General features: G+C 46.0%; 7 protein-coding genes across 7 annotated transcripts; 3 read left to right on the plus strand and 4 right to left on the minus strand.

Annotated features, from left to right (window-relative positions):
- Nucleotides 1-363: 363 nt before the first annotated feature.
- Nucleotides 364-3,538, minus strand: AGABI2DRAFT_123461 (hypothetical protein; the record flags this gene model as incomplete). Its single annotated transcript, XM_006457546.1, has 14 exons — nucleotides 364-637; nucleotides 693-787; nucleotides 842-958; nucleotides 1,010-1,143; nucleotides 1,194-1,373; nucleotides 1,426-1,534; nucleotides 1,586-1,604; nucleotides 1,655-1,785; nucleotides 1,840-1,887; nucleotides 1,942-2,034; nucleotides 2,091-2,338; nucleotides 2,394-2,894; nucleotides 2,945-3,339; nucleotides 3,390-3,538. 14 exons carry the CDS (start codon nucleotides 3,536-3,538, stop codon nucleotides 364-366), a joined length of 2,493 nt encoding a protein of 830 aa, XP_006457609.1.
- An 808-nt stretch (nucleotides 3,539-4,346) lies between these two features.
- On the minus strand, nucleotides 4,347-7,581 carry AGABI2DRAFT_230096 (hypothetical protein). The gene is made up of 10 exons (XM_006457547.1): nucleotides 7,383-7,581; nucleotides 6,944-7,332; nucleotides 6,062-6,888; nucleotides 5,812-6,009; nucleotides 5,639-5,753; nucleotides 5,279-5,586; nucleotides 5,112-5,228; nucleotides 4,950-5,044; nucleotides 4,608-4,875; nucleotides 4,347-4,546 (listed from the first exon to the last, which is right to left on the minus strand). The coding sequence occupies exons 1-10, from the start codon at nucleotides 7,529-7,531 to the stop codon at nucleotides 4,418-4,420; spliced, it is 2,595 nt and encodes an 864-aa protein (XP_006457610.1). The 5' UTR covers nucleotides 7,532-7,581; the 3' UTR covers nucleotides 4,347-4,417.
- Nucleotides 7,582-8,001: 420 nt separating this feature from the next.
- On the minus strand, nucleotides 8,002-9,013 carry AGABI2DRAFT_123463 (hypothetical protein; the record flags this gene model as incomplete). The annotated part of the gene is made up of 6 exons (XM_006457548.1): nucleotides 8,002-8,064; nucleotides 8,120-8,170; nucleotides 8,220-8,290; nucleotides 8,341-8,443; nucleotides 8,497-8,721; nucleotides 8,792-9,013. 6 exons carry the CDS (start codon nucleotides 9,011-9,013, stop codon nucleotides 8,002-8,004), a joined length of 735 nt encoding a protein of 244 aa, XP_006457611.1.
- Nucleotides 9,014-9,580: 567 nt separating this feature from the next.
- Nucleotides 9,581-10,033, plus strand: AGABI2DRAFT_181760 (hypothetical protein; the record flags this gene model as incomplete). The annotated part of the gene is made up of 1 exon (XM_006457549.1): nucleotides 9,581-10,033. The coding sequence occupies one exon, from the start codon at nucleotides 9,581-9,583 to the stop codon at nucleotides 10,031-10,033; it is 453 nt and encodes a 150-aa protein (XP_006457612.1).
- Nucleotides 10,034-10,288: 255 nt separating this feature from the next.
- Nucleotides 10,289-13,034, minus strand: AGABI2DRAFT_181761 (hypothetical protein). The gene is made up of 20 exons (XM_006457550.1): nucleotides 12,996-13,034; nucleotides 12,842-12,947; nucleotides 12,739-12,777; nucleotides 12,656-12,691; nucleotides 12,565-12,586; nucleotides 12,443-12,500; nucleotides 12,361-12,389; nucleotides 12,201-12,313; nucleotides 12,089-12,151; nucleotides 11,968-12,025; nucleotides 11,686-11,906; nucleotides 11,488-11,632; nucleotides 11,324-11,432; nucleotides 11,215-11,267; nucleotides 11,087-11,162; nucleotides 10,960-11,031; nucleotides 10,836-10,912; nucleotides 10,739-10,784; nucleotides 10,608-10,681; nucleotides 10,289-10,548 (listed from the first exon to the last, which is right to left on the minus strand). Exons 1-20 carry the CDS (start codon nucleotides 13,008-13,010, stop codon nucleotides 10,341-10,343), a joined length of 1,620 nt encoding a protein of 539 aa, XP_006457613.1. The 5' UTR covers nucleotides 13,011-13,034; the 3' UTR covers nucleotides 10,289-10,340.
- Nucleotides 13,035-15,786: 2,752 nt separating this feature from the next.
- On the plus strand, nucleotides 15,787-17,711 carry AGABI2DRAFT_147111 (hypothetical protein; the record flags this gene model as incomplete). The annotated part of the gene is made up of 2 exons (XM_006457551.1): nucleotides 15,787-15,867; nucleotides 15,921-17,711. 2 exons carry the CDS (start codon nucleotides 15,787-15,789, stop codon nucleotides 17,709-17,711), a joined length of 1,872 nt encoding a protein of 623 aa, XP_006457614.1.
- A 2,134-nt stretch (nucleotides 17,712-19,845) lies between these two features.
- Nucleotides 19,846-22,359, plus strand: AGABI2DRAFT_79965 (hypothetical protein; the record flags this gene model as incomplete). Its single annotated transcript, XM_006457552.1, has 16 exons — nucleotides 19,846-19,975; nucleotides 20,029-20,091; nucleotides 20,148-20,189; nucleotides 20,243-20,383; nucleotides 20,467-20,535; nucleotides 20,586-20,614; nucleotides 20,672-20,847; nucleotides 20,917-21,165; nucleotides 21,215-21,272; nucleotides 21,331-21,335; nucleotides 21,398-21,592; nucleotides 21,659-21,691; nucleotides 21,753-21,977; nucleotides 22,033-22,065; nucleotides 22,120-22,148; nucleotides 22,202-22,359. 16 exons carry the CDS (start codon nucleotides 19,846-19,848, stop codon nucleotides 22,357-22,359), a joined length of 1,635 nt encoding a protein of 544 aa, XP_006457615.1.
- Between the last annotated feature and the right edge of the window lie 105 nt (nucleotides 22,360-22,464).

The raw sequence follows: 22,464 nt of genomic DNA on the forward strand, positions 1-22,464 counted from the left end.
TGGAGTAAACAAAATCTTTCTACAGTTAACAGCAACGACTCGTAAGAACATTCAAAATACATTGTTAACAATGCACCGGTATTCCAGGGTCCTGTTGCGTCCCTTTCGGTGAACAACAATTGCCGATACCGTGGTATCGTAATAGTTTGATGTGAAACACCAGCACGCACCCACATGGCGCAAGTAACGCTCACCAAGACGCCCACGATGCAGGAACGATGCAGGAGTCTTCCGAGTCATTAACTAAGTTTCGTTGATCAAGTTACACGCTCAGCCCCGCTGTACAAGGCGGATTGATCTTCGTTACTAAATACAAAAACGATTCTACAAGTCCATTTTCTGTTTGATAGTTACCTTGTTTTTTCATGTAGGCATAGGTACTGTCACGTATGGTCCCAAGGTTTTCACTATTTCCGGGTCATTCCCGAAGGTTTCCGGCTTGTCACTCAGCTCATAGACGATGTCACCCCCTCCAATAAATTGCTCATATGCCAAGAAAGGCTTGTCTAGAGGCTGACCATTTAATGTTATCGACTTGACGTATTGGTTTTTCAATGCCCCAGGTGATGTGATGCTCAGGCGTTTGGAGCTACCATCAAGCTGGGGCAAGTCAATGGTCATCTTGTCGTGGAAAGGTCTTTTAGATATACATAAGTCTTTTCCCACGAGTACGCCAAAAGGAAAAAGCTTACGCCGTCATGGAGTAGTTTTTGTCGACAGGACTGACTGCGTACATTCCCATCGCGCTCATGAGGTAAAAAGCACTCATTTGACCGCAATCTTCATTCTAAACAAGAATAAATTTTGAGTATAATTAGAGCCATCAATAACGCAAACTCACACCAGAGATCCCTTGGGGAGTGTTGTTGTAGTTTTGGGCAACCAAATCGCGCACCCTCTCTTGCGTCCTCATTGCAGCCCCACCATAGTTGTATAGATAAGATATGTGTAGGGAAGGCTATGAATTTTGGATCAGGGTGCCAAGTTTCGAATTGAAAAACAAGAATACCTCGTTCGTGAACGCATCGTGATTGCCATTATAGTGGTTCTCCAGACTTTGCACGAAGCCAGATTTTCCCCCCTTGAGGTCAATAAGTTTTTCAACGTCCTGAACAAAATCGTATAGATATATGTATTTGGTGCCTTAGATCCTAGGTGAGTGGCGCGTTTAAGAGAAACAGATAGATAATCACCTTCTGTCCAACCATTATCTGGCCCTCCCCAGGCTCCACTAGCGTTGCGGGTCTCGAAAAATCCTGTGTCATTATTCCATATTTTGAGTGGGTTTTCTTTAGCACGCGTATAGAGCAAAGAAGTAATGTTGTTTGGTTTCTCTAATGTTCTGGCGATGTGGTATGCCGCCCACATAACGTCTGTTTCGAACAATATTGAGTGGCTGGATAAACTCGTTTATTGGGATCTCACAGCTATACCCTAGGTCCCGCGAACCAGACTCTGAATGAACGTCATTCGCCACCCATCCATTTTGCGAATAAACACTGTCTAAACCGGCATTTGCTTCAAAGTCAACATTCTACACTGAAGGTTAGCGGATAACTTCAAGGTACGACTCCATTAGACTTACCTCCTGGCGGTCAGAGTAACTATTGATATGCATTAGCATAAAATGAAACTCTATCGCGATCAACCTTACACTGTGTCCGATTCGTTTACAGGTGCGACCGTTACATCTTTCAGTACAGCCTCCCATGCTAGTTCACGGTCAAAGTTGGTAAAATTCTTGGCGATGGTCTCTCCTATCATGGAGGATCCGTGCGTTCCGATCTGTCGACAGCATTCATATCAAAGTAAACTCCACTCCTTATATGAAGTGCTCACCATAATATTCGTCTCAACAATATTCTTCCACATAGGCGTCCTCCCACACTATCGGGTAATCGTTAGTGAAAAGCAGAACGATATAATGTAGGAATGACATACCTCCTTATAATCGTTAAGCATACTGGTAACCATATCACCTATCCTCTCCGGTGCCATTATCATCAAATAACCCCACTCTTGCCTATACGTGTCCTAATCGCAGTGATTTTGTCAGAAACATAAAACGCTGAAGTTTACATTTCTCTCACCCAGTTGGAGTATCCATTATAACTCACACCATCGTGAACATCGTTGTCGCATGCCGAGTAGTAACGGCCATATTCGTGTGTCTCATATGGGTAAGTCAGACCGTGGACCATAGAAGTGTAGTAAATTTCGAGTTGCTCTGGTGTCCCTCCCTCGATTTTGACGCGATCAAGTTTCTCTGCCCACTCGCTTCTGGTTTTCTGAGCGGTTGCATCGAAACTTCCTGGAGCGAATTCGCCTTTCTTGGGCACTAGACGAAGGGACATTTCAGCACCAATCTAAACGTCCTGGATACTTCAACATACCGGAACCGTTAGAGGCATCTGGAATTTCCATTTCTAGATTCTTCCTCGCCTGATCTACGGAAATCAAACTGAGTCCCATCTTCACAGTCAAAACGAACGGTTTATGCGACTTTTCCATCCCTTCGTACATCGCGTACGCATTCAACATCGAGCCAGTGGAATTTGAGCCATCTACGAGAGTGTCGTTAACGATAAGACCTGTCTTCACATTCGGGGAATTCAAAGGAGGATCGAATTGAGCGACAAAATAGCCTTTGAATTGCTCTGCGAATGGCTTAATTGAGATGGGTGTAAGGATAGAGTCTTGACGTTCGCTTGAATAACCAGTGACTTCATTGTTGGCTACCGAAATATCGATATGTCCGATAGGGAATGTGTAGTTGTCGCCAGTAGACGATTGGACCGATCGGCGGGCACCGTCAATCAGAACGTAGGGAGTAGCCGTTTTCGGAGACTTAGCACCGGCTTTGTAGGTGAAACGAAGGTAACCAGCACGTGAAGCTGAAAGTGTTTTAACGAAATGCGACGAACGCAAGTCAGTCCCAACTCACTTGAAGTCATTTCAGCCAAGATCGTTCCACCGACGCCATCTTCCAACTCGATACTATAATATGACGGACTAATGACCTCGTTACCTCTCTTCTCGGGCCCCCCAACAAAGAATAAACCACGGTCCGTGAAGTTAGACTTGATCTCTGCAAGGTTTCCCGTGGGTGCAACTCCAGGAACAACGGCGTGAGAACGGCTCTCGCCCATCCAAATGGCTGGTTGCATAGTGCACTGGAAACCGTGGATCTTCGGTGTCGATGCCGTGATGTTATATGCGAGACGAGACACGTAGTTGGGACGGGTTTGAGCAACCCAGCGATGCATGGCAAACGGCGGACCAGTGGTTGGGCTCATACCTCCCGTGTGGCTTGGCGCGATGCCACCGTTTCCTATCAATCTACCAAAGAGATCAGGATGTGAATCTAAACTCCAAGTAAAAAAACGAACCCATTAACTGCGTCAACTTGAGCACTTTTAGGGACCCTAAACTGCTTGGGTGGAAGAATACGACCAGTTGAATAGCGATCCAGAGCAAGACCAGGAACTGAGCCCGAAATGACGGCCAAAGGCAACAACACCAAGTGAAGTAGCAACATTCCGGGGCCTAACATGTATTAGTAAACGTCGTCGAGTTATATACCGCCGAGTGGCCGGGCACGTTCGTTCGAAACCCGCCGAGAAGAGGCGGGAAGGCTTTTAGGAAGAAAGCTCTGGAAAATAGAATCGTGGAGGACATGTGTTGCAATTCGCGTGTGAGCGTTGGAGAGGAATAGCCCAGGTCACTTGTTCAAGTCACATTCTCCCCCGTCACTGAGATAGGGGCCTCCTGACCACCAACAAGAGGCAATATAGTCAATTTTTTTGGAAAAGCACCACTCAAGGAATAACAATCATCCACATCGCGTTTATTCTATATGGGACATTGTCGGAATCCATTCATCTCAACAATTTTTACTAGATACTACAGTAGTGCTTCATCGACGTTCGTGTACATGTCATACCGGTAGTCTGAAATTAATTGTTTTAAGAGCGGAAAAATGATTTTCTTGAGCTTGTTCATCATGGCAACAGATAAGTGTATACACAGTGTTTGAGCGAACGTTTGAAGGATAAGAACATCTCTAGGAGAAGTGAAAAGGAAGAGACAAACGTTTGACTGAGTTTCTCATAATGGATGAGGGAGGGAGGTGAGGGACAATTTAGCTTTCCAGTTGCAGGCTTATTCATGTTCGCCGATTGTCAATATATTTCTGTATCAGATCTCGACTTGGCACTGGAGCATTGTCAATCCTATTTGGGAAACTTGAACGTTCTTCAATAATCGATGCGGTCCCTAATATGAGCGTACTAACATGTGCGATCCAAAATAGCTGGTACAATCTGTGATCTAGCATGTTTAACTTACGAACTTCCATAGCGAGATTACAATTAGTGCTTTTGGCGGTGTTATTACAAAAAAGAGACTCAAAAACTCATTATAGCTCATTACGATCCGGTAAGGGATTCTGTTGGGACTCCTTCTGCTGAGCAACCGTCTCCTTCTTCGCGGTATCATGCCCCTTTTCCATTTTTTTGGCCATTTCACTATCAGCCAATTCCGCTGCCTATGTGGTTGTCAGTCTTAAGCTTATGTTCCTTGACGATGGAGGAGATACGAGCACTTACAAGTTGACCAACATTCGCATCCAAAGCCTGGAGCACTTGCGGATCATTTCCCCATTCCTCAATTCTCCCGCTCATAGTAAACACGATTACACCTCCCTCCATAATCTGCTCATGTGTGATAATCGGCTTTTCCAGGTATACGCCATTCACCTGTACGGATTTAACGTATGGAAGTTTTGAACCACCCAGAGATACTATAGTAAGATTTTTCCCATGTACTTCGCCTGGTGGAGGTGGAAGTTCGATGTCGACGCGATCGAGAAGAGGCCTATAGCGATAATGAGAATGGGCAGAAACCAAATCGGTCAAGAAATTGTTTGATAGAAGAGATGAGGCACATACGATCCAATGACGTATTCTCCTGAAACGGGATTGACTGGATAAAAGCCGAGACTGGTGAACAGGTACCATGCGCTCATTTGACCACAATCCTCGTTCTGGTAAAAACATAGTCATATTGAGTAAGAAGGCAGAATTCAATATGCATGTGAACAATCAACGTACACCCGAGAGACCAGTGGGAGTGTTCATGTAGTCGTTCTGTGCGATCTCTCGAACACGTTCTTGAGTTTTCCAGGCCGCTCCGGAAAGTGCATAGAGATACGGAATGTGATGCGAAGGCTATCCAAACCATTGAGGGCAAGTTCCAGTTTGAATAAACTCGAACGTACTTCGTTAGTGTGATCATTATGCCCGCCGTTAAAATGTTCCTCCAAACTCTTCACGAATCCTACATTCCCTCCACGCTTCTCAATAAGTTGAGGGATATCATGAACAACGTCGAATGAGTAGGCCCATTTATCTCCCTCCGTCCATCCACGATCCTCACCCGCCCAACTACCATCATCATTCCTAGCCTCGAAGAAACCGGTCTTTTCGTTCCAAAGCGTGAATGGTGTACGCTTGGAGCGCTCAAGTAGGAATTCGGCTTCAGGTTTACCCAGCTCTTTTGCGAGAACGTAAGCAGCATAATCATCATCTAGTGAAAAGATTCACATTTTTTGCAACCTTGCGGCAAAAATGGAACTCACAGGCATAATCTAGGGTGCGAGAAGCACTTTCGGAATGAAGGTCATCAGCGACCCAACCTTTACCTTCCACGTTGTATGAGGAGCTAAGCCCGGCTCGAGCTTCGTAGTCAACATTCTACAGAGGAATAATTGTAAACGAGATTGGAAGAAGAGAGAGAGCTGAGTAAAGCTACCTCCTGACGATCATCATATTGAGTCGTAGCGTCATCCTTGGGGGCCACAGTCGCATCCTTCCAAACTGCTTCCCAGGCGAGTTCACGATCAAAACCGGTGACTCCCTTCTTGACAGCTTCAGCTATGAGTGAGTCGGCATGGGTTCCGATCATGATGTTGGTCTCCACGATATTTTTCCACATCGGTAGCCATCCGCTCTACTAAACTGTTAGTATGCACTGCTCAAAAGGTAGGACATGAGTGTGTTACCTGTTTGTAATCCAGTAACATGGAATGGACAAAGCCTGGAAGACGTTCAGGTGCAAAAAGGATTTGCCATGCCCAAGCGGCGCGGAAAGTATCCCAAATCGAATAGCCTGTATACGACTGTTCGCCGGCCACCAGCGGAAGAACCTCGCCCACGTAACCAGACCAGTACTTCTTGAATTCATGCTGCTCGCTTGGGTATTGAAATGTATGGGCCACGGCTGTGTAAAAAATCTCTTTTTGGATATCCGTCGCACCCTCTAATTTGAATAATTCGAGTTTATCCTTCCACTGTTGTCTGACACCCGCAGCCGTGTGCTCTAACGTCCCCAGCATCATGCCATGACTGTTAGTCAAGTCCGGTTGAGGGTTGGGTATTTCAAGTTCTAGGTTCATTCTCGCTTGATCGATAGATATGAAAGAAGTGCCGACGCGAGGTGTGAATGAAATGGGCTGGTTCTTGGGACGAGCGAAGAGGACGTATGCGCCAAGTGGACCACCAAAGGCCTTGTTGGCACCGTGGAGAACTTCACCACTTTTGATGATACCATGCGAATTAATGTTAACGTCGAACCGGGCACAGAAATATCCATGGAAGCTAGAGGCGGTTTCACGACCAGAGACGGGCGTGATAATGTCGTCTTGACGCTCAGTTGAGAACCCGCAAATTTCTCGGGTTTCAGGGTTGATTTCGACGTAACCCATTGGTTGGGTACGATTAGCTGGATCGGAGCCAGTTACGGAGGGTCGGGCAACGTCAATATAAAGGTAGGGGTGGTCATTGGAATTGGCGAGCTCAAAACGCATACGAAAATGGGCAGCGCGCGAAGCTATTCGAGTTTGTATTAGCATCAGGCATAGGCTGGGACGAGGGCATTGACGTACTGGAAGCTTGCTCAACTCGAATATGTCCACCCATCTCGTCGGACAACTCAATGGCGTAATACGCGGGACTAATGATTTCCTCCCCTGGAACGCGGAAGGTATCGTCAAAGGGTAGTCCGCGTTTATCAAACTCCCATTTGATGTTCGCTGTGTTTCCCTCTGCGGCAACACCGGGAACGAGAGCAATACTTCCGCTCTCACCCATCCAGATCGCTGGCTGACGGGTTGCCTGGAACCCGTGGACAGTCTTCTTTGTTACATTATACGGCGTTGCCGAGACATAGCTCTCTTGAGTCTGAGCTACCCAGCGTGTCATGGCAAAAGGCGGTCCTGTAGAAGGAATCATGCCACCAGAACCGTTGGGCGTGTCGCCGCCGTTTCCTATCAGGCTTTAGGAACATCAGAAGAAGGATTGACTCTACGCAGTACAGCGACTTACAGATTAACATGGTCGACGGCCTCGCTCCTAGGAATTCGATGTTGGTCGAAGGGTAGGAAACGACCAAATGACGTTTTGTCAGGTTGGAATATGTAGGCTTTTGAGACGACAGCAAGCAGAGCGCCGAGAACAATTGTACGAGTTATCATGACTACTAGCACATCGGCGAGGGCAGAGTTGGCAAGGTATGGCTACGTCCTGGCCCCTGCCACATAATAATAATTTCTCAGGTCAGAGCGGCAAAACTCCGGCTTTGTGTCGGTGCCTATATACCGATCACATGATCACCCCACATGAAACCATTGTTCGTTGATTGACTTGGTATTGCTCGCTATCTGCGCCGAGGGAAGAACAAATCCCAAACGGGCTTCAAGAGCTTATTATCGGGTGGCCTTCTGTATTTTCTCGCCCTCGAAAGCCATGCCACGTCACCACCTTGAGAAACGCCGAACATCATCCCGAGGTTCCGATTCTTTCATTCTCTAGACCTCGGAATCAACGTGGAACTTCATGAATGGCCTAGTTTATGGAACAATGTATAGAAGTACTTCGACACGCGACGCAAATAAAAATTGTCCAAGCGATACACTACAATCTATGGAGGCCATCACGTTTTCACTCAATTAGAGCCATATTGCAACCACTTGTCTAAACCCAAGCCTTTATAAATCTTGTCAAGGCCCTGTGATATGTGTTAACTCGTATATCTGCACCACAACAAATTCTATATAACTCACGATTGCGCCCACGATACCCTTCAATAAACCATCGAGACCCAGACCACGCAACTAGCGGAAGAGATAAGCCACATAATCGAAACACATTTATCCAACTCACGAGATTCCCAAGAAGGTTGAGAACTCCAGTAAGAAGAAGGCCAACGCCTCCCACGATTTGAGTTATCGGTTCTGTTACCCATGTGAACCACGACATTTGCCGAATAATAATCACAACTTACGCCCCAACGCATCAAGTAAAGGACCAAGATCCCTCTTTGCCTTTGGGAACGAATCCAGCTTATCCTTGGCCCAGTTTATGGTGCCTTGGACATTCTCAAGCAGCTTGATAGAGTCGATCATTATTGGCATTTTTTTAAGCAACCGTGACTACTTACTACTTTCAACGCCTCGGCGAGGCGCTGTTCTGAGGGCGATGCGCTATGATCCTGCGCGTTCCTCTTCACTCGATTAGTGAGTTGCTTCTCAGGATCCATACCACGTATGGCTCCATTGGTCTCGTTCAGAATCTTGTCGGCTTCCTCGATAAGTGGTTTAACCTGTTTCACCAACTCTTGCTCATCGCGATCTTCCTCTTTCTGAGCGAACATATTATCAATGCACTGTTAAATTGTAAACTGTTACCATTCTGTCGCCCGATGTAATACATATTACAGAATATAATCAACTTACTTTACGCATCCTCTCGCAAATTGGAAGCAATTGTTCATTTGCACTTTCAATAATCTGCGAGAGGCGATCGGCCAATTTGTTGTCGGCGTCTATCTCTTTTTGAGTACGTGTATCGCCCGGGGCCTTTTGCCCCTGGGCAGGAGCAGCGCCTGCCCTGCCCTGAGCTGAACTGTGTGATGTGGCCTGCGATGCAGGTGATTGCGGTGGTGATACGTTAGACATGACAGCGAGTTTCTGTGGTACTTGTCGCTTTCTGTCAATTTATATACACTGTATTCGTTTGCTCGTCGTCACTACGCGCGTCATAGTGGAAGATACATTGAGTGGGTCCACACATCCACAGGCACCGATCGCATACCCCCACATAATTTAAGATCGTGATATAAATTTAGCTAACTACGTTATAAGTGATGCCCGCCTCCTATGACGCAAGGTCCTCCCTCCAAAGGTAAATTTGCCTCAGACGAAATTGATAATTAACCGCCATGATCAATTATGGTCCGCTCATAAAGGTCAAGCCTACTACACAAGCGGCATTGAATTGGTAGGCGCTTGTCTCAGGCTTCTACTGTCCAAGTCTTGCCTTTTTCAACAAATCAGAGCAGTATCTACCTACTTTTCGATGGGTTTCCTACGTTGCCTGTAGACTGTGGACTGTGGGGGTGGGGAAACGTCACTGTGGATACTAACCTAATATATATATATACGGCACATGTTCCTGTTTTCCTTAACCATTGCGTTCCTTTCAACTGTCGTCACTTGGCTATCTTCATCTAACCTCATTCCGCCATGTCAGACTCATCTAACGAATCGCCGAAAGCGCGCTCAGAACAGCGACCCTCGGTAGAATCTCAGCCTCAGTCGCAACCGCAACCTCAGCGCAAAGCGTCCGGTAGGGGACGTAGTCGCAGTAATCGTCGCAGTCCCTCGGTATCCACCGTGAGCGATGATGGTCCCGAAGAAATTCCTGCCAACGAAGACAAACGTCGTAAACGCAAGAACAAGAAACGGCAAAACCCTCTTCCAGCAGTAGACGAAGCAGAGTCTACAGGGAGAGAAGTGGCAGAAACAGGTGGAGGTGCTGTCCAGAAATCCGGTGATAGTGGTGGTGCCGCCGCTCAGGAAGATAAACCCAGTGGTGGCGGAGATAAACCGTTGAAATTGAGATTGGATTTGAACCTGGATGCGGATATAAGGTTGACGGCCAAAGTTCATGGAGACGTAACGCTTTCGCTGTTGTGAGTACCAATGATTTCTCATATATCGGCGGGGGTCGCTTAACTGAGACAAGGCGCTGAAATAGTTAAATCTCTCTCACCTTAGAATGATGTGATCATCCTCGGCTGAGGGCCGCTTCTCTTCAGTGAGGGATGACGGGGTAACAAAACTGGGTAAAACCATTTTGAAACCGAGATCTTACTATCTTCACCATCATATTCTTGAACCTTTTCTTTTTCCTGACACTATCATAGACCTCAGCTTCTTAATTATGTTTGGATAGACAATGTTTTTTCTATATATACAAAAGTGTGGATATGCAATAGAAATGTTACGAGATGACAATATGATCTCCTTTGTCTACTGCTTGTGCATTTTCTGGAAATTCCTTCCTTTCTTCGTCTTTGTCTGAGTAAATGTCGAAAATATCCTCTTCGTCGACCTCTTGTTGTCCGGGCGGAGGCCACAAAAGGTTGAGAATGATCCAAGCCATCCCGCTGATTAGGAACCCTAGAAACCAAGACATGTAAAACACATGCCTCGAATATCAATTAGTAGCTTCTCTTTGACATTCATCGCTTCAGTCAAGGATACTTACATCCATGTCATGTTTACTTTAAGCGGCTTCGCACTGATAGATGCAGCGAATCCTGGGAGGTTCGGAAATACGCCCTAGATATGACGGATCAGCCCTACACTATTTTTGGCGACTCTTCAAGCAAAACTTACCAGTAACCATGCTATTGGAGCCCTCCAGTTGATACCTCTCCAGAACCTGCACGCAAGTTTCATCGACAAACTACTTGAAATAGAGGGATGAATTTACCAGTAGTCACTCGTAGAGTTGGGGATAAATAGATGGGATAATTTTATTCGTTGCCTTCTAAGAACATGGTATTCCGTCTAACAGGATGAGTACTACAATGGGCGGAAGTCGGCGAAAGACTTACGAGCATTATTCCGGTTAGAGGTCCGAGGAAGACCGCATATCCAGATAGCGCGTCAATGAAATTATTGGGAGTCTGATCCTTTGATGAGTACAAGCAACAGCCACAAATGAAAGAGTCGCGCTCATACATTAAGAATTTTCCATGGTTGGATAGCGATGCCTACAATTAGAATTATATATGCTCCACGACGAATATCGATATAGCTATTTGAATGTTGAGTGTATTCTCGTCAATTGAACAAGCGCTTGTACTTACCGTGGCAGCATCGCAGAAAGGTCAATCCCACCAACAATAGCACTAGCAGCAACCTTATACCAAGTGTTTCCAGTCTTCATTTCGTTAATGAAAGGGATCAACAACTTACAGTAGATGAGAGTAAAGATAGAAAGAACGCAAGACCGGCGAAAAATACAGCCGGCCGAGCACTCCTGCCTTCATGGACTTGGATAGCATGCAGTAAGTCAGATACCTTCCTAGTCACCAACAATCGTAAGATACAAATTTGAGAGATCCATTCGAACACAGTACCATAGGAGAGGCTCATCTGGATACAGCCCACGAGCGCATGACGTTGTGATTATACCCAAAATATTCGCAAAAAAGAACGATAAAGGAACGACAAAAATTTGACCCCAAATTTGATCGTTAGGTCGTTTGGCATATCGGGTAAAATCTGAAAGGTGGATAATAAGTAATGCTTGCAGTCCGAATTGTTAGTTTACTTACCACTCTGATACAAGATTCCACTTGCCCACGTTCCAACTCCTCGCGTTGTCATCCACATCATGGTCCAACTGATATCAGATTTTGATACTTCAACATCAAAACTGTCATCGGGTTTGTTCCAAAGGGGTCCTACATTCCCTTGTTTAACAAGTGCCCAGATAAAGACCGCAAAAGCAGCGATCGTTACAAGCATTGAAGCAATCAGACAAGGCAGGCGATATCTACAGAGTAGCAGTCATTTCTACTGAGGAAAGTCACATCATGGTTAGTAACAGAACTGACCGTTCAGGTCGAACGAGTATCAGTGGCACCACAAACCCAAGGAAGATCACGAATGAAACTGTAAGAATGTTAACCAGCTCGAATATATCCATAAAAAATAAAATAAAATTGCATAACGCACTAAAACTGTTTGTTTTCATTGCAGCTTTTTCTGAGAATGTGTTCTCCATTCCATAGAAGCTTGCTAAAATTATGAGCGAGTAAGCGAGGTTGAGTTATAATTGCCAACTTACGCCATATAGCCCCGATCATGACTTTGACCATCTGACCTCCGTACCAGGCGTCTACTCCAAACCAACAACACGACAGGATGACACGATTGGTCACTACAAACCATGATCCTCGGCTAGAAACGCCGTAAGTATTTACGATACAAGAACTCAATTGACTTACATTCCCCAGCAAGTGCGGTTTATAACGGCCTAAACAAAAATGGAAGGATGAATGCAAATAAAAGGTATACTTTTCTACGTACGAATGGAATATGCCAAGTGCTTCCCGCCTGCCCACTGGCGACCATGCCAAGAACGATTCTATCCAGCGTAGTATCAGGGTACCAACGACTTGGAGAATTTGATGGCATGGAACGAAGCTTACACTACATTACTGATGGCGCAAACTGGTAAGAGGAGGCAGTTGGCAGTCGGTATTTCGGGTTGTAAGCAGTTTGAAAATTTGTTCCACGTACCCGCAATCGCTTGCCCGACCGTCAATCCGGCGGCCACTAATATTTTCAGAATTGATTAGTAGTCAGTTTTAACACATTCTCACGAGATGTAGACGCTCCAGACCACGCTCCAAGACTTATAGCTATGGCAAGAGGGTTAGGACAAGCGTTAGCAAAGATGTAGTAACAGTCAGAGCAACGACTCACAGATCGAGAGCCAAAAATATATGAACGTCCGCTTCGTCCATGTTCTACGACGCAAAGGCAAAGGAAGTATATCGTCATTCTGATAGGGTGTTGCTGTCGTAGAGACCTTGAGAGCTGTAACATTTGCTCGCTAAGACAAAAGAATGTGACCTACTTGCAATGAAAGCATGAGGGAAAAGCTGCCTGGGAAAGCTGGATACGTGTATTTGTCCTTATCAAGAATGGATTGTATTATACCGTAAATGTAACGTATTGATCGATAAATCACTGTCGTTAGCTGTACCTATCATCCTGTATCCCCATTTACGGTTGCCAAACTAACTCACTATTGAACTAAATCTGTATTACTGTCAGAAGTTACGCAAACTCTGCTTCTGGCCGCTCGGTGATGATTCAGATGCACCTGCACAGTTTAACAACAATTCGTAAGGGAAGAATGATGACGGGATTAAGTCGCATTGGAACTGGGTTATGTGATAAACATCGCGAAGGACGTCAAAATAACCCGAACTTGACCCGGACACTAATAAGCCTACGCCGCTTCCTTAGCATCAACCTCTGACTAGTGCGCCACCGTATTTGTGATACGATGTAAACTGGTGCAAATGTTCCGAATACATCGTCCTCGTCTATTTCAAAAAGAACAGAGGGTAGCAGCAGAATTGAAAGAAATCCTTACGCATCTGCTTATTAGAAATCCGAGGAAGGAGGTCATATAATCAAAATGTGCCCTTTCACGGCGCAAGCGTTAGTCCATAGATGATCAAGGATGTGCAGACTTTCAAGACTGACGCCCATGGCAGGCTAAATTGCTAACATAAATGATAGCATGCGTAATAGAGGCGCTAGGCATGCTTGCGATCACTCCCTGTAAATTTATCAGCATCGTGACTGGCCTACGAGGCATTAGAACTTAGAAGGGTCTCACCGACAGCCTGACTATCTTTCCACTTCAATCCATTCCGGAACCTATGGCGCATACAATGATGCTGCAATCTTTGCGAGACCAATAGGTCAGCGACCGTTAGTCGCTTCCTCCGGTGGGTATGAATAAGTGAGATAGTTTGATACGGCGACGTGTATTTAGACTTGGGTCAGACTCACTGTTTCAATATAACATGACCCCCGCCCATCCACCCATTCCACGTGTGATCAAACACATTATGGCTCAACTCAAGTTTGAGCCAGTTAATCGACTCCGATCTGCTTCGCCTTCAAAGCTTCTTCACAAGGGCGGCACCTCACCCCGATTGACGAGAGCTTGAATGAAAATCGATAGGGAGGCGACAGTCACCATGATGAACTCAAGAGACAATGCTGGGTATTCGGGCACCTATTCAGCTGATGAACTAGAGTGACGGGAAATAGCCCCGGGCTCCTAATTCCCCTTGTGAATTTCACAGGCTCTACGACCGGTCAAATTCACGCCCCAAATTTGCAGCTAATTTGCAGTTTCCTATTTAGCGCTAATTTGCTCGTGAAATTCAAAAAAACTACGTGCGAATTACATTATCAAGGTGAATTTGAGTGAATTTGAAAGCTGTCTAACCTTCCTCCAATACATCCATTCATCGTCGTCGAGAACTGTGGTAGCTGCGCTTATATTCGTCTCTACCTGCATGTTCTTTGTTGACCGAGTTCCAGTGATAGTGGCCTGTCAACGCATGGAAGCTGATCCAGGGCTGGGAACTTAGAGTATCAAGAGCTGTCTCTAGGGCCCGATTGACTGCACGGCCTTTACCAATATCCTCAATCCATTCCGGATCTAAAGAAGAGGTGCTCCAGTGCTTCATAGCTCGAGGTTTGAGATCACGACACATCAGGAAGAGGACGACTGGAGGGTAAGGAAGCCAGAGATAGACGAAGATTATCAAGTTCTTCGATGACACTAGGGAGCATAGTTAAGGAAAGTTAAGGTTATCAGTGTTGTGCGTAATGTATAGGCAACCGAGCTCAAAAGTTTTGTATCTCCATTTTTCATCTCTATTCCAAATGATTTGTGGAAGTGGCCGAAATTCACTCTATTTCACATCCGAAAAACAGTCCTCACTGGGACCCCTGCAAATTAGCGGCAAATTAGCAGGGCAAATTAGCCCGTGCGAATTTCAACCGCCTATTTCCCGTCACTCTATGATGAACCCTGTTAATATTGGTGGATTATGCCATGTGTACCTATTAGACTTTATTAGAAACATAGGAGAGAGCGGCGACCCAGAGAATGAAATAAAAATATACTTGCAAAAAATGAGTGACAGACGATTATTGAATCCAGCTGTTCAGAAATTCGGGTTCGACATTGAGTCGTTCAGTGGTCAAGTCACAACTCGGGGATGCCTTAATTCACTAAGGTATAAACAGTGGTGATAGATACGCAATGTGCCAGTGATGTTCACTGGGTTAGGGAGAAAGATACGAGCGTCCGAAAGAGTTTGAGCTAGATAAGATGCGTCTGGACAACTGAACATCGGATAAGGTGTCAGCGATTTTCACCGGTCACAGGAGTTATGTAATCTCGGGACGGCCCGGATACCAGGGGCCAACTACCAACCGAACTCGTCACTCTTGCTGGGCGTAACATAGGGCGCCACAATCGTTGAACGTTGATCATCAATCCCATCGTAGAACTTGTTCACGAAATCGATGACTGTCTGATGATAACGGTACGAGATCTAATTTCCGTTATCACGCGCAGGTCATAGGACTCAAATTCTTCATGCGACTTGGCAACATTCTGGATGTCAAGGATATTTTGGGAGCTTCTATCCAACAAAAGAGTGCCAAACCTGCTCCCTTTTTCGTTTTCATCAGGTGGCTTCTGCTGGTATAAAATGACAGGCCACCGATTCCTCGGCTGAGCACTTACACCCATCAATATCTTCCGAGCCAGAAGGTAAGTCCAAGAACGGTTCACACACACACTTTTTGACGGATTGCAGATCGTTAACATGGCTTTTCGCTCCGTAAACCCGGATATTCCTTGCGTCGTCTTACCTTCAGATCGACAGTACCTTGAAAGTTCCCGCGCAGTAAGTATCATCTTTCCTCACGATAGTTAACTTCTTTACTGACGAATATTGAGGTAAAACGGGATCTCGAGCGTCGTAATAAGCTAGTTATCGCCGGTGTGAAAAATTTTCGGCCCCCCCCTCTGAAAAGCGGGAACATCACTGTGAAAGAGCTGAAGGAAATCCGTGCACTCCTGTCGTCCAATGACCAGCTCCTCCTCCCAGGTACTGCAGCCTATCACGCCGCTATCTTCACCGGGAATCTATTATACAATAGAAAGCGGCCTGGGGCGGTCGTAGTCCCCTATACCGCGGACGAGATCGCGTCGGTTGTTTCCTATGCTCGCGAGAACCACATCCTGCTCACCATCAAGAATGGTGGACATTCCTTCGCTGCCTACTGCCTTAACTACGGTGGAATTGTTATCGATTTGACTTTCTTCAAGGGTGTACACATAGACGATAAGGAGGATATCGTAACCATACAAGCTGGGTGCGTCTGGATGGATGTATACGACGCTCTATATAAGCGAGATCCCTCCTATATCGTTGTCGGTGGCCGATGTTCTACCGTTGGCGTTTCTGGTTTTACTCTCGGCGGTGGCCTGAGTGCCTTTTCTCGTAGCTATGGTCTTGGTATCGACAACGTCACTGAGATGACTGTCGTCACCGCTGCCGGAAATGTCCTTACTATCCATGATGAAGTAGACGATGACGAGAAAAAGAAGCTATTCTGGGCAATGCGTGGAGGTGGAGGAGGGAATTTTGGCGTCCTGGTTGAATTCAAAACGAAACTTCACCGAGTTAATGATTCGGATGCCAAAGTTGCTTATGGCCCTATGAGTTGGGATTTATCGGATAGCGATGCGAGAGAACGGTTTGAGGCTGCTATGGATGCCTTCAACAGTCGTGAATGGCCTGCGGAACTTGTAATCAATGCGATATGGCAGTACAAGGACGGTAAACTCTGGGGAGAGATGACGGTGATATATAATGGGAAACTGGATAAATGTTTGGAGATTCTGGATCCCCTTCTCGAGTTCCAACCAACTGTATTCGACGTCAAGGAGATGCAATGGCACGACTGCGTTGTCATCGAACATGGGCACGACGTTGAATCTCTTATCTATTACCACTGTGCTTCCTTCACCTTCGGCGAAGGTGCTATCAAACCTGCGGTCACCAATACCATCATCTCTCTCATGGAAGAAGCCAACAAGCTTCTAGGTGACAATGGGAAAGCGTACATTTTATGGGATATGGCGGGCCATGCGACTACGACCGTCGCAAAAGACGCCACCCCTTACTATTGGCGTGAAGGTATCTATGTTGGCTGCTTCAAGATACAGTGGCAGCACCGCGGGATGACGGCAAGTTCGCTCGCCTTCGCGGAGGAGGTCAAGAGGAGACTTTTGCCATATGCTATTGAAGGTAAAGCGGCGTATGTGAATTACATCGACTCGACGGTTCAAAACTGGCCCTACGCTTATTATGGCAATAACTACGCTCGTTTACAAGCCATCAAAAAATACTGGGATCCCACCGACTTCTTCCATTTCCCTCAGTCCATTACTCCCGAAATACCCAAGAACTTGCAATCTCTTCTGAAGTCTTACGTACCGACAACATCACGCACGTTCGAGCGTGCCGCCAACGTTAGTTTGACGTCCGCGATCGACACGGTTCAACACACTCCTGAAACTCAAGTGGTTGATGAACACCGTCCTTTGACAGGTCTTGAGGCGACTGCCGCCATGTGGGACCAGTATTCTTTTTCAGATCCCGAGAAATTGTGGAATATGGAGGAATTCGATTCCGAGAAAGTCCTCATGGCGATTAGCGGAGATCGTACTCAAGCGGAGTAGTGATCTAGCGAATGAGACGTTGACTGTATGACTAATTGTAAGGCTTTGATACTCGTGTACGATCACTCTTGTTGTGGGTAGGCAGAAATTAGGTATGGTAAATGCTAGATAGGCAAACCTTTACATGTGTTTACTGGCATATTCGAATGTACAAAAGTCCGGCAGTCATTTGAAGACATGCTACCTCCTCTCACGCGCACGCTGAGCTCGAGTACTTATAATTAGTCTTGCGTTAAAGAATGGTGCAAACGTGGCCAAATAGCTCTCTTCCTTGGTACTCGCTCAATCTGCCATCCCAGACGAGTCTCTGCCGGCAGAGATCCGAGAAGGAACTGTGCAATGAAGTGAGACTCAGTGCTCCGCTACCCGTGGCCACACTGCTACGACTTGCGTTGGGAGAGCAAGTTAACAACCGAAGCAATCTATACCTCTCATCCTCTTACTTCCTCACTTCCTATACCCCCTTTCCGCAATGATGGTTCAAGCTCAAGAAAGAAGAAAGAAAAACACCAAGGCATGGTTTTCTCGTCTCTTTAAGCGCGAAGATAAAGTACGTTTTTCGAAAGATGGTCAGTATTTCAATCGATACAAACACTCGAAGAATTTAAATACAATCCCTCAGGCCCCCAATGCCACAATGCTGCGCCTGACCGTACCCTATTTAACCCGGCAATGACATGTGTAGGGGGAGATGAAAACGGGGTAGTATATGTACAGGGAGACCGCAACCAATTCGCAACATGGTGACGCTTGGTATGTGGAAGTGATTTTTCGGAGCGACGACCATGTGTGTGAACCATATGATCAATTGTGATTAGATTGACACGTCGCGTGTCACATTTTATCTCTTCTACCATTACTACTCTATCGGTGCGGTCCTATACGGTTCCGCACCTCTACATCTTTTGTTTATATTTCCCACCCACCCGAACCCTTATTACTGGAAGCCCGGTCAGGTCAGCCAACATAGGTGATCGAAGCCCACGCTTTTGGGGTGACCCGACTGCGTTCCAGCTTCGATCTCACCGCCTGGGGATCTCGGGCCCTATAGCCTAAGGCCCTCAATCCCAACTCGTAATGTTGGTTGACCGGTGACTATCTGACTCGCGACGAAAATAAGTGTTGTTATATTCCTTTTCGTGTTACCTGAGCCTATCATTATGCCGTCTTCGTACAGTCCTGGGCCAACAGATCATCCGCTTTGTGAGCATGACGATTCTGCTCGCGATTCACCTCCACGCTGCCATCCCGGCACATGTAACTTCGATTGTCAAATTGACCCTCGAATCATTGTTCATCGGTTTCATGACAAAGACTCCTGGCAAGAGCTGCTATTGTGGATAAGCGCACCGGAAAATCAACCATTGTCCGGCCCATTTTTGCTGAGTGTCTTGTCCAGTTCATGTGCTCCTCAGAGCACCGGAACACTAGCATTTTGCTCCTGAATATATAAACAGCCTGCGTATTGATCAGGCCGCGGCCTTTAGACTTCAGACCCTGAAATAAACCGTCTTTGCCGGATATGCCGACACGTAAACGGGTAGGTAGAGGTACAAAGTCACAGTGTCAGCGAATATAGGCGAACCTTGAAAAACAAAAACGACGTCGCCCAGGTTTTCTACTATGCTTGCCGGCTTTGAAAGATCCCCACTAGAAAACAGTGAACAATGCGATCCGGTTACGACCTCCCGGCTATTATCCTGTGGTTCACAATGATAGGGGTTATCCCACTGGAAATCCAACGTGCGACGGTCTCGCCGCCATGCGGATCGTGCTCAAATTCGGCCGGTTTGAATGTGGCTTTATGCCAGAAGATGGTATGGATAATGACTTGGTACATTCTGTAGAAAAGGCCGCGGAAAGAAGGTTAAATTTCCAAACTCCTGCCACCTGATTGACTCCCCCCCCCTCATTCGAATTCCCCCCGGCATATCGGCAATATCCTTTTGGAGATCATTTAGGATCCTGCGGCCCACAATGATAGGGTCTCAAGCAGCCGACGGATTCGTGGATATTCGGCAGTTTTGTAAGTCGAACTAAATCTCCACCAGTATGAGCTATCATCCGAGCGAGCCGCGATCAAATACTTTTTATAAGCAAGGCATGGCTCTATCGCTCTCAATTTACACTCACTATGATATCCGTCCTGAACGTTGTCCTCGCGTCTGCCATCTCTTGGATAGGCTGGGGGGTGTTGAAGCGTTTTGTCCTCACATCTTCCCTTGATAACCTACCTGGACCCCCCTCTGCTTCCAATTTATATGGTTAGTTCCCACACGAATTCATTGAATCATCGAGAGACATAACCACGTTCCAGGAAATATACGTGATATATTAAGCTATGACGGGTGGGATTATCATCGTCACATCCTGGATACATGTATGTTTTTTATCCTCCTGGTGTGATTTTCATTCTTTATCGAGCATTCTATTCAGATGGACGGGCTCAGAAACTCGCAGGACCGTTTGGGGTGAGCAGTTCAATTCTCCTTATTTTTATAAATTTACTGAAACCCAATGGAAGTCTCGAGTATTCTTGACATACGATCCAACAGCTCTTCACCATATCTTGATTAAGGATCAGCCAATTTTCGATGTGATTACTGGGTATGCCCTACCACCTTCAGATCAATCATTAGTTTATCTCATGAAAATGATAGTCGTAATAGGGCGTTCCTTGGGCCAGGTCTAGTGGCAGTTTCAGGTAATCTCAATCCTTTCTCTTGGAAGACTTCAACTTTTAACCACGGGATAGGTGAACAACACAGGAAACAAAGGAAGATGATGAACCCCGTGTTTTCTATCAAACACATGCGCGACATGAGTGCGTCATTTCTTTCGTCACCCGGGCTGACTCTCATAGAAATTATCCAGTTCCATTATTCTATGAAGTGACTGACAGAGTATGTGACGATAGTCTCGCTTGCAAAGTCGATGCTCAATTCTGATTTACATACAAGCTATGTTCGAGTCTAAAAACTAAATTACGCGACGAACGTCAAGAAGTTGATATTCTTGACTGGCTATCCAGAACAGCATTGGAGTTGATTGGCCAATGTGGAATGGATTGTTCTTTTGACAGTTTGGAAGGTGAGGGGAATGATCATCCTTTCGCCCAAGCTATCAAACAATATGTGTGAGCAATACGTCTTGCATATCATCATCAGCACTGATTACTCATTATAACTCTCAGCCGTCTTGCGAGTGGTTCATTCGGTTTCGTTCTAAACCCCTTTTTCCCATATATCAATAAATGGAACTTGCCACGTCTGAAAAGGTTTACTGTCGACCATATCCCTATTGACCGAGTACAGAAACTCAAAGGTGTCATTGATGTCATCTACAATAACTCCCGGGACATTATTGACAAGAAAAAGAGTGCGTTGGCGAGTAACGATAAAGCGGTGGCCGCGGAAATGATGAAGAAGAAAGACATTATCTCCATTCTTAGCAAGTCGTTCAATCCTGATCTTCTAATCTTGTATTGACGCTTTATCAGTGAGAGCCAACCTTGAAGCGGACGAAAGCAGTCGGTTGACAGATGAGGAAGTCAGTGGGCAGGTATGTGCATCTCTCTCCACTCGCAGAGCTTTTGACATTGAACACTCCTTCCGAGTAGATCTCGTATGTCATTCAGTTATGCTAAGGAAGGCTCGGTCACCTTGATGCTCAAATCCTCCATCTAGTCTTTTCCTCTTTGCTGCAACGGACACGACATCGTCGGCTCTCGCCCGTATCCTCCAGATCTTATCGACGAATCCGGATGCTCAAGATAAATTACGCAAGGAAATTCGTGACGCTGAGAGGAATGGTCAGTTGACGTATGACCAACTTGTTTCTTTACCGTACCTCGATGCTGTCTGTCGAGAAACGCTACGATTGTGAGTATTGCGCCATTGATATCCTGATGTCATATTTCTTATACACGGTACACGGTAACGATCCAGGTTCCCACCAGCCAGCTTCGCCAGTACGCGCATGTATGTCGTTATCTGTGCACAATTGTTCTCCGCATACTCATTTCGGCATAAGCGCAAAGAGTGACGCAGTGGTTCCGCTATCCAAGCCAATCATTGGGAAAGACGGCAAGGAGATCAGCGAAATCATGATTCCCAAAGGAACTAATATAATGGTATCTATCACTGGATTCAACACCAATCCGGACGTATGGGGAGCAGATGCACTTGAGTGGAAGCCTGAACGATGGTTATCCCCTCTTCCACAAACATTGGGAGAAGTGCGCTCACCTGGAGTCTATTCTCACCTGTATGCCCCCTGTCATTTCGACACATTCTACAAGAACTGATCTCTTGCCATTCAGGCTGACGTTTTTGGGAGGCTCACGCGCCTGCATGTAAGCCTCTTCTTTTCAGTACTCTGACCGGTGGCTAATCCTAGCTTTCGCTAGTGGCTTCAAATTTTCTCAGTTGGAAATGAGTATGTCTTGCTTGATACGTATTGCTGCAGCTTTTTGACCGTATTCTTAACAGAGGTAGTCATGGCCACTCTTCTCAGTTCATTCAAATTCGAAATGGCCGCGGGGCACAAGATAACCTGGAAAATGACTAGTGTTGTGGCGCCCTACGTTGATAAGCCTGACGGACCACAGCCAGGACTACCCATACTTATGAGTGTAGCGTCCGATTGATCCTTTTCCCTTTCGAGTAAATCGTTCCATAGAGTATTATATGTTAGTTACAACCTCAGGATTGATTAAACTACATTATCGTGAATGACATCGTGGTGCAGGCCA

The sequence above is a fragment of the Agaricus bisporus genome, assembly GCF_000300575.1.
Source record: "Agaricus bisporus var. bisporus H97 unplaced genomic scaffold AGABI2scaffold_18, whole genome shotgun sequence".
NCBI lineage: Eukaryota > Fungi > Basidiomycota > Agaricomycetes > Agaricales > Agaricaceae > Agaricus > Agaricus bisporus.

What these genes read in the sequence shown, in the direction of transcription:
- AGABI2DRAFT_181761 (XM_006457550.1), bottom strand. An exon ending in AACCGCACTTGCTGGGGAAT is followed by an intron (nt 12,314 to 12,360) that starts GTAAGTCAATTG and finishes CGGCGTTTCTAG; the next exon opens with CCGAGGATCATGGTTTGTAG. An exon ending in AATGAAAACAAACAGTTTTA is followed by an intron (nt 12,026 to 12,088) that starts GTGCGTTATGCA and finishes ACATTCTTACAG; the next exon opens with TTTCATTCGTGATCTTCCTT.
- AGABI2DRAFT_230096 (XM_006457547.1), bottom strand. Translation starts at nt 7,531, where the DNA reads ATGATAACTCGTACAATTGTTCTCGGCGCTCTGCTTGCTGTCGTCTCA. An exon ending in TCGAGTTGAGCAAGCTTCCA is followed by an intron (nt 6,889 to 6,943) that starts GTACGTCAATGC and finishes AAACTCGAATAG; the next exon opens with CTTCGCGCGCTGCCCATTTT. An exon ending in CTCCCACTGGTCTCTCGGGT is followed by an intron (nt 5,045 to 5,111) that starts GTACGTTGATTG and finishes TGTTTTTACCAG; the next exon opens with AACGAGGATTGTGGTCAAAT.